The 14,735-nt window shown below is 39.5% G+C and overlaps 1 protein-coding gene across 1 annotated transcript; it reads left to right on the top strand.

The window, feature by feature from the left end:
* Positions 1 to 8,057: 8,057 nt before the first annotated feature.
* CHIA (chitinase acidic) lies at positions 8,058 to 14,288 on the top strand. Its single transcript, XM_004620094.2, has 11 exons — positions 8,058 to 8,082; positions 8,477 to 8,506; positions 9,506 to 9,707; positions 10,231 to 10,287; positions 10,382 to 10,547; positions 10,782 to 10,906; positions 11,088 to 11,211; positions 11,904 to 12,089; positions 12,880 to 12,999; positions 13,120 to 13,261; positions 14,017 to 14,288. Exons 1-11 carry the CDS (start codon positions 8,058 to 8,060, stop codon positions 14,286 to 14,288), a joined length of 1,449 nt encoding a protein of 482 aa, XP_004620151.2.
* The last annotated feature ends 447 nt before the right edge of the window (positions 14,289 to 14,735 follow it).

The following is a 14,735-nucleotide window of genomic DNA, read 5'->3' as shown; positions in this document are numbered from 1 at the left end:
ATATGAAGAAGTATGAAACTGTACCCCAAGACATACTTTTTAAATCAATGTCACCTCAATTTTTAAAAAGTAAGGGGAGATACAAGAGGGGCTCACTCTGTCTATCCACATACCTGCAAGGTGGAAAAATCATGTTAGAACACAGTCAGGAGACAGGAAAAGCATCTCTACCAGAAAAAGAATCAGCTGGAAGCTTGTTCTTGGGCTCTCAGGTACCAGAGCTATAATTAAAAAATTTCTGTTGTATATTTCCCATTCTATGCTGTTTTCTTATGGTTGGCTCAGCAGAATAAAAAACTAACAAAATAGTCAAGAGATACGTTACAGCTATGCTTAAGTTTAAACTTAGGGAGAAAGAAAGCTTAACCTTAACACACAGTTTGAAAAGTCAACTTTATTTATTTATTTTACTTCATTTATTTTGGTTTGTGGGCCAATAGCTGGCTGTGCTCAGGGCTTCTCCTGGTTCTGTGCTCAAAGGATCACTCCTAGCAGTGCTAGAGGGCTATATCTAACCAAGGTCAGCCACGTGCAAGCAAAAGTGAATCACTGTGGGGTACAGTTACAAGCTTATGAACTTTTGTATTTGCATTAGTCATACAATGATCTTTTACCTGTCCCTCCACAAGGGCCCATTCTCCCCCACCAACATTCCCAGCATCCCTCCCACCACCACCACCCCATCCACAACCACCCCACCTCGCTTTGGTGGCAGGGCATTCCCTTTTATTCTCTCTCAAAAGATCTCAATTCTTTAAAGATTAGATAAATGAACAGAGAAATCATATGAGGAAATGACAATGTTTTCGAGTAGATAAAACTGGGTGGGCCCAGTGAGGAAATCCCCTTAACTGTTCAGGAAGGAGGCAATGAAGGGTCAGATGACACCCGCAACCTAGGAAATATTTCTGCTTACAACATCCTGAGCTTCACAACCCTCATATTTCCCTACGCTCTTCATCCTCTACTGGCTGAAGGACCTATTAGTAAAGGTTGCCAAGAGGTTTGCAAATTTCTGGAAAGACACCCATCATCCCTGTGATGACTTGATCTGTCAAGCAAGGCTGATGCTGGCCGAACTCCAAAGGAAATATTGCTTGTTATTTCCCCAAGGCAGGAGTTGGCTGCAGGAAACTCAGTTCTTGCCAGGGAAATCACCAGGAAGTTCATACCTTGTGGCCCAGTCCCCAACTCTCAGGACTAAGAGGAGTTTAGTGCCAGCTTTGCCTGTGCCAGGCAGGGGTGGTCCACCATTCCCAGCAGCATCAGGCAGATGGGTTTTGGTTGCCCTAGTGGCCTAAAACTTTCTAATTAGGAAGCTCTTAAGATAAACATGAAGTTGGACAAATCTGTGGACCCAAATGGGGTGGGGTGGTGTCATCTGAGCTTTCACACTTTTGTTATAGGGCTGAATATCCAAACAGCAGATAAACACTTTTAACATAGTGTTTATATGTTAATAAAGTATTAAAATATACATAAAGTTTTTATATATAAAAATACATATATTATATATTTTACATAAATACTTGAGAAAACATCTCAAGACTATGAAAGAGCTATATTACTCAGCAGTGCAATAACAGTAAACAGCAAAATGCAACACTTAAACATGGTTAAAAGGGAGAGTCTTTTTTTAAAAAAATGTTTTATTAGTGAATCATCATGAGGTACAGTTACAGATTTACAAACTTTTGTGCTTGCGTTTCAGTCATACAATGGTCGAGTACCCATCCCTCCACCAGTGCTCATTTTCCACCACCAATGATCCCAGTATCCCTCCCACCACCCCCAGCCCCCCCCCACCTCACCTCTGTGGCAGGGCATTCCCTTTTGCTCTCTCTCTCCTTCTGGGTTTTGTGGTTTGCAATAGAGGTATTAAGTGGCCATCATGTTCGGTCTATAATCTACTTTCAGCCTGAATCTCCCATCCTGAGCGGGAAAAGGGCGAGTCTTATGTTGCATTTTTGCCATAACTTTTTTTGCTTTGTGGTTGCTGGTGTTGCAATGGCAGGGTGGAATGTACACACACGCTGTGGTGGTGCTTGCACACTTTAGTTGCCATGCTTGCGCATTCATCTGAGGTTTCACACTTTTGTTATAGGGCTGGAGATCCAAACAGTAGTGTCTCCCAGGTAGCCATCAGCACATGAGAGGCACTGTGGTTCCAACTTGAGCACTCTTGCTTGTAAGGAAGGCACACTACTACTGAAACAAATCTCTGGGCCCTCTACCACAATGGGTCTATGTTTCTTTTTTTCTTTTTTTCTTTTTTCAGTTAAATTGGGGGTGGGGATAGAAACAGTTTAATTTTTTTTTTTTAATTTGGTGAAGAAAATAGTCTATTTCCACACCTGGCTAAGCTCAGGGATCACTCCTGTAAGGTCTAGGGAAACCATATGTGGTGCTGGCCATAGACACCTTACTTGCTGTACTACATTTCTGGTCCCCGAAATAGTAATGATTAAGTTAGTTTGTGATTCTTTGGGTCAGAAACCTACGTAGAATGAGTTGGGTACTTCTGGCAGGTTTTATTTATCTATCTGCGGTCAGCTGGCTGTCATCTAGATGACACTGCTTCTGAAAGTTACCTGTCAGCTGGGGCCATGACATCCACATTTCTCTCACCTTCTTCAGGCTACATCTGCTTACCTAGCAGTCTTGGCATTCTGAGACTATGAGAGCAAATACTGTATGGACTATTTAGAACCAGACCTGAAATACACACAACAGTACTCTATCTGTATTTTGCTAATCAAAGCAAATTACAAGGGCAGCTCAGATTCATGGAATGGGGGAAAGCAGCTCTATCTTGTGAGGAAAAGAGCTAAAAAACACCGTGTTCATTTTGGCAATGGGTTACCCTGGTCCCATGGTCCTTTTTTTCCCCATAACAATTTGTTATTTTCTGTGTTTTACATGTACAGAAACAAGCTTTTTGGGTACCTCACTTTATTTTTTCTTTCTAAACACCCTTCCATTTTGCCAGCATATGTGTTATTTTATTCTTTTGGAGAGTGAATTTTATACTATTCCTTTGTTCAGTTGCCTCAGTTTCCTTGTTGTTCTGTTTTCTTTTTTTTTCTTTTTGGGTCACACTCGACAATGCACAGGGGTTACTACAGGCTTATGCACTTGGGAATCACTCCTGGTGGTGCTCAGGGGACCCTATAGGATGCTAGGAATCGAACTTGGGTGAGCCTCATGCAAGGCTAATGCCCTACCCACTGTGCTATTGCTCCAGCCTCTATTCTGTTTTCTTTACTGCATATCACTGCTAAATTCACGTTATTCTAGGAACAACTCCCCAAATTCCTTCTCTATCCACTAGATGACCACTTTCTTTGGAATCCTTAAATCCAATTGTATTGATGCCCACTTCTCAAATTGTACTGCTTTGTTTGCTTGTTTGTTTGTTTGTTTGCTTGCTTGCTTGCTTGCTTGCTTAGACCACACCTGGTAATGCTCAGGGGTCAGTTCTGGCTCTGCACTTAGGGATCTGCAGTGTTTGGGGCACCATATGAGATGCTGGAGATCAAACTCGGGTTAGCCATGTGCAAGGCAAATGTCCTACCCACTGTGCTATCTCTCTGGGTCCTCAAACTGGAGTCTTTTTTATTTGACTCCAATAGTTACTCTGGACTTAAAATTTGCCAGGTTATAATTTTCCATTTATTTATCTGTTCACACCAATCATGGATAGGCCTGTGTCTTATTTATTTTATAACTCCGGCCCCCCTCCAGGTACTTATACAATGTAGGCATTCACTTAGTCATCATTAAACACATGAATGGATATAATTAAATAAATAGGTTGACTAGGTACATCCCTGTGGTATTTGCTGTGAGCAGAAGTATCTAACATAAGGTTATAGGCAGAACTATACTTCCTCCTTTTCTTCCTTTCTACTTGTGACTCACCTTTTGCTAGAAGAATGCCTTCTTTTAATATCTCCTACCTAGTTCCTCTTATTGCTATTCCAATGGCAACACTCTCAGCTTTCTTGGTACAAATTTGCCAGGTTCTATTTCTTCATTAAAAGATTTCTTTGTGTCTACTTTGAGTGATACCAACTCTCTGGAAACAAGGGCCAGGGCCTTCTTTCCCTTATGTGTCCTTGGAAAAGAATGGCAGTGTGCAACTATATCCAGTGTTTTGTGTATGCCAATTAGATCAAATTTATTAACCATGCACTCCTAGACATAGTTTCTTGGTAAGTTACAGTAAGAGGAAACTTAAATTCTCCCACTGTGATTATGGATTTGTCTATTTTCCCTCTCATTTCAACCAATTTGTATATTGTAGCAATTTTGAATATTTGTATCTCCTTGTCCTATTTTTATCTTTTTTGTTTACTTAAAGTCTATTTTGTCTGATATCAGAATACTTGGATCAAATTTCATTAGTTAATGGTTATATAGTATGCTTTTTCCAGTATCTCTTGTTTTCAGACAAATAAATTCTAGCAAAGAATTCATAGGAAATTTAAAAATCTGGTTATTTATTCTACCATAAAGAGTTGTTATATATTCTAGTAGCAAGCATGATGACACAAGGAAAAGTGACAGAATAAGAGCATATTAGTGTTTCTAAGACGTTTCCATTAAAATAATTTGTTACAAATATGTAATATAAAAGGGATTAGAGAGGTAGCACAGCAGGTGCTTGCCTTGCATTGTGGTTAACCTGGGTTTGATCCCTGGAATCCATATGGTTCCCAAGGCCACCAGAAGTAACCTGAATGCAGAACCAGGAGTCTTGATCACAGCCAGATGTATCCCCTGAAGAAAAGCCCAAATAATTTCATGAATATGAGAGAGTGTTATTTCCTCAAATCTTCGAGCATGTTAGTGATATAATTCACATTACACATCTCCTGTATGCCAGGCCCAAGATGTTTTATCATCTAGAATTCCTGGTTTTGAATTAAATATTATATTAGTCTCCATCTTCTAGTCTGCCTCAATCACTACACCTGAAAATGTAGTGATCATAATTCTTAGTGCTTTAAGGACCTTGCCAGCGCTGACCAGGAGTCATAGCCTGAGGACTGCTCTTAACATTGAAAGAGAGAGGCCAGAAAAAAGAAATATTGAGGCTCTGAGGGAAACAAAAACTTTCCTACCAACTACAAGGTTGGGAGGCTTTCAAAGAAACCAGCTCCATTACTAAACAAGCACAAATATTTGTGAACTTTCTTGAACTCACCTGAAAGCTGTAAATTCTGGTGAGTGCAGGTTCATTCCAAGGATTGGGACTCCAAAGCACAGAGGTAGGATTGAATCCAGACACACAGGAGCCAGAATATTCTATTTCCTTTATCTAGTATTCCATCACTCATTTATTTTGCTTAAGGAGAGGAAAGGGGAGAAGAAAGCTTTGAGTATTCTCCAGATCAACTGGGGAGACAGGGTAATCTGGGAAGATTGGAGTACAAGATGAAAAAAATCACTCTTACCTTCCTTCCAGTGTATCTGAGTTTCATTCTGCTTCAGTGTTTTACATTTATGTAAATGATATTTGCAGCATCTTTTCAGATTGCAAAAGATTCATGTAAAATCCACTCTGTAATTCCTAGTGCTCCACTAAAGCAAGAGTAATCTAGACAGTCTCTACAAGGTCCAACTTAAAAGATATGGGAAGAAACCTACCTAAAATGTGTTCCTTCATGTAAAATACAATAGCTATTCCTACTAAAATTAATTCATTTGATGTCCAATGAGTGGTTATTTGCAATATTCCATTTGCATAAAAAATAAATTTAGGTACAGTATGGCTTTTGATTGAAGTTCTTGGTTCTTTTTTCTTTAGGTTCACAGCAACATTGTTTAGGGGTGACTAATGACCCTGTGTTGAGGGTTGCTCCCAGCACTGCTCCAGGAACCATATGTTCCTTTAAATTGAACCCAGGCCTCCTTCAGCCAACATAGCATGCAGTCAACCCATTGAGCTACCTCTCTGGCTCATGACTTTTTAAGGGTTTGAAGTCAAACTGGATAGATTGGGCACAAAAGCATATGTTAAATTATTTTTTATGCATTTGATTATTAGTGTATATTATGTATATTTTGTTTAATGCTAAATATTGCCTTGAAGCAAGGCTGGAGAGATAGTACAGGGTTTATGGCCACCAGTCAACCCCCATGCAATCCCCATCACTATGTATATCCCCTGAGTTCACTGATCATGGGACTCAAGTGTACCTAAGCACTGCTAGGTGTGGCCCAACCTCTCTAAAGAAAAGGACTGTCTTGCAGGATCTGGAGAGATAGCTTAAAGGGATAAAGTACATACTTTGCCCACCAAAGCCCAACATTTGATCCCTGTCTATATGTGGACACTGAATATTGCCAGGTGTAGTTCTGATGGCCCCAGTACTGCTAGGTCAAGCAGTACCCATGCAGGATTTGAGTACTGAACCATCAGGCTTGCACAGCAGGGTCAGTGCTGCTGGAAGTGGCCCCTAAATCTCTTAAACATTGCTGAGTTAGTCTGCCCTCCCAACCCTCCAAAAGAAAAACCAAGGGTTTCTTTGTAAAATAAGCATTTGTGTCCCACTTTTACAAGTGAAGACACTGATATTAGGAGACTTTCTCCAACTTTCCATATGTAAGAAGTGTTAGGAAAAAATTGAATACTGATTTGTGTCATCCTTGCGTTAGTCCCTTCTTTCCTGCAAACAGGTCCATAAATATAAGCTATGAGTTTACGAAATTGTAGAAACAAAGTCCCAGAGAAGCAGAGATGAAGAAGGTACTCACCTCCACCTTGAATGACTTTGGAAGCTGTGGGGTGTGGAAAGCATTTGAGTCTTTAAAGATGACTGTGTGATATTGGGTGCAAGAGGGAAATAGACTCTATTCAGAGAGAAGGATTTCAGCAGGAGCATGAAGATGAACATGTTTTTGATCATGGAGAACAGGAAGTTTTAATACTGAGGGCCAAGCAGGAAGTGAGTCTGGAAACTAAATTTGGTTAAGGTAAGATTGCCTTGCTGACAGCCGAAGGAGAAAAAACTATGTGGAGCCATTATATTTGATCTCAGGGAATTTGGGTCAAACATAGAATAGATTTAGAAGGAAAAGGAGGCTACAGTACACCCTCATAGATGCTAAGTCCTGAAAGCAGTAGAAATGGGGAATGGAATGGAGGAAGCTGATATGAGGGTGCTTAGGAGCAGAAGGAAAAAAAGAGACAATTAACAAGAACTATAATATTCATTATAGGTCTCACTCATCAATGAAATGTGGAAAGAAGAGGCAAGTAAAGAAAAAAATGAGTCAAAAATCTATTGTGGTGAGAGCCTCAGTGACCAAGAGAACTTTGAAACCATTCACAGAATAATGAGCATTAGAGGAAGTACTGACCTTAGGAAACTGACCACCTAGAAATTATCACCATTAGGCTCCAAGACTGGTGGCTGAATATATATTCTGGAGGAAGCCAAGACACTCTAAACCCAGGGATGTGTCATGGAGGGAAAGAATTTGAACATAAAGAAATCAAGTCATGACCACCTCAAATGGATAGAGAGTTGGGACTGAGTAGGAGGAATAAGAAGAGAAAAATGAGTAGTAAAAAGAAGGTACAAGAACTTGAGGGCAAAAAGACAAATAGACCACAATCTTACAGGCCTTTGCTTTAGAAGTGATCTTGTTTTCATAACGATTGAATATATGGCTGCAAAGAATAACTGATGCAGTTAGTCAATGTTTCTGCTTGTGAAAGGGTATGAAATAGTCAACGAGTTGCATCACAATTCAGAAAGTAGAATCCACTATGCATATACCATTTTGCACTATTTAAATGACTCAATAATGGAGTGTTTTTATATGGCTCCTGGAATTCATTCCACTCTTTTTTGTAAAGTTAAATTCAGATAATATTGTTTTCCTGTCAAGAATGAGCTCTTAAGTAGATATGAGCTTTGTTAAGTACTACCAATATCAACATTTACTTTAGAGACAGAGTAAAGGAAAATCTGATAGGTCACAGGAGAGGCGGAAGAGTATATAAAAGGCAGGTTGAACAGAGCATTCTCTATTATTGAGGCAAGATGACCAAGCTGACCCTTCTCACCGGTAAGGGAGCATCACAACTCTTGTGTCTGAGCCATACTCTCCCTCTTATTTTTCTGCCCCTCAAAATTTTCCTTTGAATTCAAGGCAAGTCACCTGAGATGATTGCTCTTAGCAATGGTACAGGGTCAGGCAGTTCTTTCCATGTGTTAGCTCTGCACTGCATCCCTTTATTTGACCTTGGAGATTTAAGGGACTTCAGTGGTTCTATGAATGGATAATAGAGATTGTGTTTTTAGAAGAAATTCTGAGTTTCAGTGGGCTGGGGAGTTTGCAAAGGGCCTTAAAAGGACTCAAAGAGTGAAATGAAAGGAAAGTTTCCTGCTGCTGAATCTTAGTGAAAGAACACAAAAGCTGCTTTGTTAACAGCTACTCTCATTCCCTCTGTTCCTTTCAGGTCTACTTCTTGTGCTGGCAGCTGAGATAGGTATGTTTCTTTCTTGGGATGGACCATTATATTATTCCTTCTCAATTTCTTCATAGTTTGGAATTTAAGTATGGTTTCTCTGTCCCTCAAACAAAAGAATATTAAGCTTTTTGAGAGTTTAAAATTCCTTAGCCACGTTTATAGGGGTGGGGTTATGGCTTGGAAACCTCAAACTTGAACTTAGAAGGTATTTTACTGATACATGTTAACAATTTAAAACAAATATGCTGGCGTGACATCTACATAGTTAATTTCCTGCTCAATTAAAGCATTTTTCAATTTATTATCTTATTGAGTCTTTAAAACAATTCATCTCTGAGAAATAAAGAGATAAGGCATTAGTAGATTTCATTGTCTAGTTAACTAAGACGACTGAGCCATTTCACTTTTCTCAGGAGTTCAGAGCAAACTAAACCAGAAGCCAGCACCCTTGGTTCTTGGTGGAAAGTTCATTTCTATCTGGATAGAATTATTATTCAAGGAGACAGATACATATACCTAATAGACTGTATCGTTATCCTTTCTGTATTTCAGTTTCCTAATGAGTTAAATGGGAATAACAGTGCCTACCTCATAATATTTGGCTGAAGATTAATGAGTGAATTGAAGTAAATTACTCAGAGTAGTGCTTGGCCCAAACAAGTATGGAGTATGCATCAGTAATTGCTATTATTAGCATGTAAAGAGGCTAGAATACATCAAAATCAGAGCTTTCCAGTTTTAAGTTTCCTTTCAGCTAAAGATCAGAATTTATAAGACTTCTTAATTCTCTCTTGGAGGAGCGGAGCAAACATGAAAAGTTAAATTTAGCCTCAAGTCACCTGCTAATTATGAGTTTACTGCACCATATAAGGATCTCATCCAGATCTTCCCTAGCCCACTTCCTTTTGAGACTTAAAGAAGAAAGTCATTTGGAAATCTGTGGTTTCTGAAGCAATTTAAATTCCTCAGGGAGCTCTATGTGTAATAGTTTCCTACCCTCTTCCTCTGGGTAAACAGGTTCTGCCTACCACCTGACATGCTACTTCACCAATTGGGCCCAGTATAGGCCTGGCCTGGGGCGCTTCAAGCCTGAAGACATTGACCCCTGTCTCTGTACCCACCTGATCTATGCCTTTGCTGGGATGAAAAATAATGAGATCACCACCATCGAATGGAATGATGTCACCCTCTACCAAGCTTTCAATGGCCTGAAAAACAAGTAAGTATCAAAAGAACGGAGGTTCAAAACCTTCAGGGAAACTTTGAAGAAAACCTACAGCAGCTTCCAGGCCAAATTGTGAAATAAGTCAAGCAGTAAACATCAGCACATAGATAAATTCCAAGCTCTCTTATTATTATTTCAGTACAGTGTTGATTTTAACAGTAAAGGGATTGTTTCACTTCTGGGACATGGTTGTCAATTAGAGTCCATCTAATTGACTGCCAGGAGAGATTTAGAAAAGCTCAAATACTGTGAATTCAAATAAAAGCAATCTTGAACGTGAAGGCAGTTATTGGTGAGGCACTCAGTGTCTTTAGGAGCTTTGCAGTAGACATTAAGCATACCACCTGAGGTCAACTACACCAACCACTCTCGCAATTTAGGAAATGAGAATGAACATGAAGAAAACATGAAGAAAAAGGCCACAAAAGCCTTTTCCCATTGAACCACTATTACAGGTGATGTTGAAATGACATCCTTTGCATTTGTTCTGATGTATCTTTTGCTCCTTTCTACTCAGAAATAGTCAACTGAAAACTCTCCTGGCTATTGGTGGCTGGAACTTTGGAACTGCTCCGTAAGTTCTTCCAGGTGAATTTTTTACATTGATTTTACTGCAAGGAATTGGGACTCCAAAGTCTCACCTTGCCGCCACCTTTGGATCTCCTCAGCTTCACCACCATGGTTTCCACTCCTGAGAACCGCCAGACTTTCATTACTTCAGTCATCAAATTCCTGCGCCAGTATGGGTTCGATGGGCTGGATTTTGACTGGGAGTATCCAGGCTCCCGTGGGAGCCCTCCCCAGGACAAGAACCTCTTCACTGTTCTGGTGAAGGTGAGCAGCATCACATATCATTTGGACTGAAAAGTCACTCAATGAGGACTCTTATCAAATCACTTAGGTGTACAGAAAACTTAGTTCCTTGCATTCTCAAAGGACATAAGGATCTTAAAGACATTATTCTAGGAAGGGTATTATAGAATAATGGGTGGAAGAGGTTAATTTTAAAAAACTAGTCATGAGGTCAATAAAGAGGTTTTTTCATACAATTTCTCCTCTTTTGTCTAGGAAATGCGTGAAGCTTTTGAGCAGGAAGCTAAGCAAGTCAACAGGCCCAGACTGATGGTCACTGCTGCTGTAGCTGCTGGCATCTCCAATATTGAGTCTGGTTATGATATCCCTCAGCTCTCCCAGTGAGTGATGCTCTAGATCTTCCTCCTCCTATAGGTATCATTGTACCAGGCAGATTTGTTTTAATTCTACCTTGCTGCCAAAAGACATTGTTTAGGTGCCTCTAGAAATGGTTTCTCTTTGCCTGCATAAAAATAGGATATGACATGCAGAAAAGTGTTACAAACTTTTATTTCACCTCAGGTACTTGGACTTCATCCATGTCATGACCTATGATCTCCATGGCTCCTGGGAGGGCTACACTGGTGAGAACAGTCCCCTCTACAAATATCCAACTGACACTGGCAGCAATGCCTATCTCAATGTGGTGAGTCCTGGCACAACTGCAGATGCAGGCCAGGGATGATGCTGCCAGTCACATGGAGATCTGGGGGAGAAAGGCATCTTAAATTTCATTTTTCAAAAGGGAAATTATATTGACATCCTTAAGGATGGGGTTACTCAAGTGTGGGAAGCTTCTAATTTATTTTCATTTACTTACAATTCACCAGGTAATCAGTACTGCACTGATAATTTTCTCAGACAAGAAAAAATAAAAACCAATGTTTTTAAATAAAATATATGCCATTATAAATACTTTAATGCATTAAAAATGTATTATTCCATCTTTCTATTTTTCTTGTTCCCCTTTTGCTTTATATATTTTTTACTCTTCTAATATCTTACATCTAGGTAAGCATAGATAATTTTAGACATTCATCATTGAATGCCATCAGGAAAATTGCACACATAAAATCTATGTCCTTTTCTCTTTTTTAGAAATCAAATCCAGGGACTTGTATACTTTTCTGACACAATTTTAATAAGAAGGTATCAAGTCTTCATATTGACATTAATTGAAATTGTTTAGATATAACTTCAACACAGGCATGTCAATTATAATCTAAACTATGCTGCAAATACTATGTACAGCAGGTACAACCATACCCAAAGAGCTTAGCTAATAATTACTAAGTTAATGAATGGATAGAGCCTCTAGCTAACCTGAAGTCATTCTAGGACTATGCCATGAATTACTGGAAGAACAGTGGGGCCCCAGCTGAGAAGCTTATAGTTGGATTCCCAACTTATGGTCACACCTTCATCCTGAGCAACCCCTCCATCCATGGAATTGGTGCTCCTACCACTGGCCCTGGCCCTGCTGGGCCCTACACCAGGCAGGATGGTTTCTGGGCTTACTATGAGGTATGTATCTAGAAATTTTAGAAGGGAACTAAGGAAAGGTAGTTTTGTTCTGATCCATAACATAACAACATAATAATATAAACAATAGTTAACATTTCTTGCCTCAGTAATTAGGGCCAAAAGCAGATCTCTTGGCTTTTGGAAGGGCAGGTAAAATAAGCATTCATGTTGCACTATTTTAAATGGATTTGGAATATCCTAAATTCCAAATAGAATGAGAAAAAATTATATACTCAATGACATTATATTACTCTAGGGCCCTTTTAAACTGACTGCCAAGGTATTTGATATGAACATTTCTCTCCACATGAAAATTAAATGAACCATTTTTGACAGTGTCAAAATCTTAAGTGGTCCTAAAGAAAAATGTGTTGATAGAATGATTGGTTTTCCTTTTCAAATAGTTTTCACCTGAAAGTAGATAAAAGACCAAACATGATAACCTCTCAGTATCAATATTGCAAACCATAATGCCCCAAAATAGAGAGAGAGTATGGGGAATATTGTATGCCATGGAGGCAGTGGGAGGGTGGGAAAGGGGGTGTATACCGGGGATATTGGTGGTGGGGAATGTGCACTGGTGGAGAGATGGGTGTTTGATCATTGTGTGTTTGTAACTCAAACATGAAAGCTTGTAACTCTCTCACAGCGAATCAATACAATTTAAAAAAAAAACAAGCAAACAAAAAAAAATAGCTTTCACATGTGTCTTTTACTTCCCTCACTATCTTTTGCCCCTGGGACTTAGACACTTTCCCTACCTTTTAACCACTTTCTTATATATTTTTAGATTTGTAACTTCCTTAAGGATGGTGCTACTCAAGTGTGGGAAGCTTCTGAGGAAGTTCCCTATGCTTACAAAGGCAATGAGTGGCTTGGATATGATAACACCAAGAGCTTCAAAGCTAAGGTAGACTCTTTTCTGTGGACTCTTGTTGCCTGTGAGTTTGTTCTTATTTTTGGACCTAGACCCATAGATTTGCCTTGGCATATGAGCTTAATTCAATTTCTTTCTGATTACCAATAATAGGCTGATTGGCTTAAGAAGAATAACTTTGGAGGTGCCATGGTTTGGGCCATTGATTTGGATGACTTCACTGGCAATTTCTGCAACCAGGGCAAATACCCGCTGATCAACACCCTGAAGGATGCCCTGGGCCTGCGGAGTGCAAGTAAGTTAGAGATTGAGAATAAACCTTTAAATCTGAAGGAAATTTCGAAGAATTTTTGAAGGTCAGGAACCATTTTACAAGTAACTTTATGTATATTGCTCCTTTCCTATTTGGTAAAGCTCCCTTTGTGGTAGAGTGATCAAATAAGGTTTTCCACCATTTTTTTGGTTAATTTCTCAAGCAATTTTTAAGTGTATTTTATATAGCTATTCTCATCCCATATGCCATTCATTCATAAGGGATCCCAAATACATCAGTCATGATCTCTCTTACATACATGATGGACTACATGTGATTACAAAGATAGATAAGAAGAAAGATATTGTGTGATTAAATTACCACATAAAGGATTAAAACATTTGAGTTTGTGACAATGAGAAATCTTATAGTACTTGAGTGCTATAAAGGAATTAAAAATGAACTATATCATGAAGGTTAAAGAAGGAATTGAGAGGCAAAGAGGGAAGGGGAAGTACTGGGAAACTAAAATATGCAGAGGGGGCCAGAGAGTTAGGATAGCAGGTAGGGCACTTGCATTGCATATGATTCTGTGGGCCCGGCCAGAAGAAATCCATGAGCTCAAAAGCAGGAGTAAGCCCTGAGCACAGCCAAGTGTGCCTCCCCTCCCACAAAAAAATTGCTATTCTAAAATATGCAGAGATATGGGAGGAGGAGCTAAGAACATGAGTTAAGGTGTGTATTAAACCAGTATCACCTATAATTGGGACATTCAAGATCTGGTTTCTTTTTTTCAGGTTGCAAAGCTCCAGACCAGCCCATTCCTCCTGTCACCGAGGCTCCCAGCACAGGCAGTGGCAGCTCAGGGGGTAGCTCTGGGGGCAGCACTGGGGGCAGCACTGGGGGCAGCTCTGGGGGCAGTGGATTCTGTGCCAACAAGGCCAATGGCCTGTACCCAGACCCCCAAAACAGAAATGCTTTCTACAACTGTCTGAATGGACGAACTTTCCTTCAGCACTGCCAGGCTGGCCTCGTTTTTGATCCTTCCTGCTCTTGCTGCAATTGGTGATAAGTTTGTCTGATACCACAGTAGTTACTCTGTCTCAGAAAGTGTTGTACAATAAAGGTATGAGCACAACTATGATTGGCTTCTGATTCTTTAATGAAGGATCTCAAGATGTGATTAATATCAGTTTCCCAAGGGTATATTCTTCATTCACCAGCCCACTAATCATTCAGTTTCTATGGTGAGCACCTGTAACATGCAAAACTGTTTTAACAGATACTGAGTGGCAAGGAACAGAGGGATTCAAGAAATATGCTTAGTTTTTTATTCTTAAAACTTGTATTCGGCTAAAGATGGGAGGAGAAAAGATATAAGATCGCCGATATATATGTAAATATATGGAAACATTCCTTTGTAGAAATATCTCTAAATGCTATTTTCTCCCTATTGGAAATATTTTAAAAACCTGTTTCCTCCCAATATTCACATATAAATTATCTGCAGAGGGTA

This window comes from Sorex araneus, chromosome 5 (genome assembly GCF_027595985.1).
Source record: "Sorex araneus isolate mSorAra2 chromosome 5, mSorAra2.pri, whole genome shotgun sequence".
Lineage (NCBI taxonomy): Eukaryota > Metazoa > Chordata > Mammalia > Eulipotyphla > Soricidae > Sorex > Sorex araneus.
This window is presented reverse-complemented; position numbering and strand designations above follow the sequence as displayed.

Coding starts and splice junctions, on each gene's coding strand:
- CHIA (XM_004620094.2), top strand. CDS start 8,058: ATGACCAAGCTGACCCTTCTCACCG. Junction 8,507..9,505: donor TGTGCTGGCAGCTGAGATAG/GTATGTTTCTTT, acceptor CTGGGTAAACAG/GTTCTGCCTACCACCTGACA. Junction 11,212..11,903: donor GCAATGCCTATCTCAATGTG/GTGAGTCCTGGC, acceptor AAGTCATTCTAG/GACTATGCCATGAATTACTG.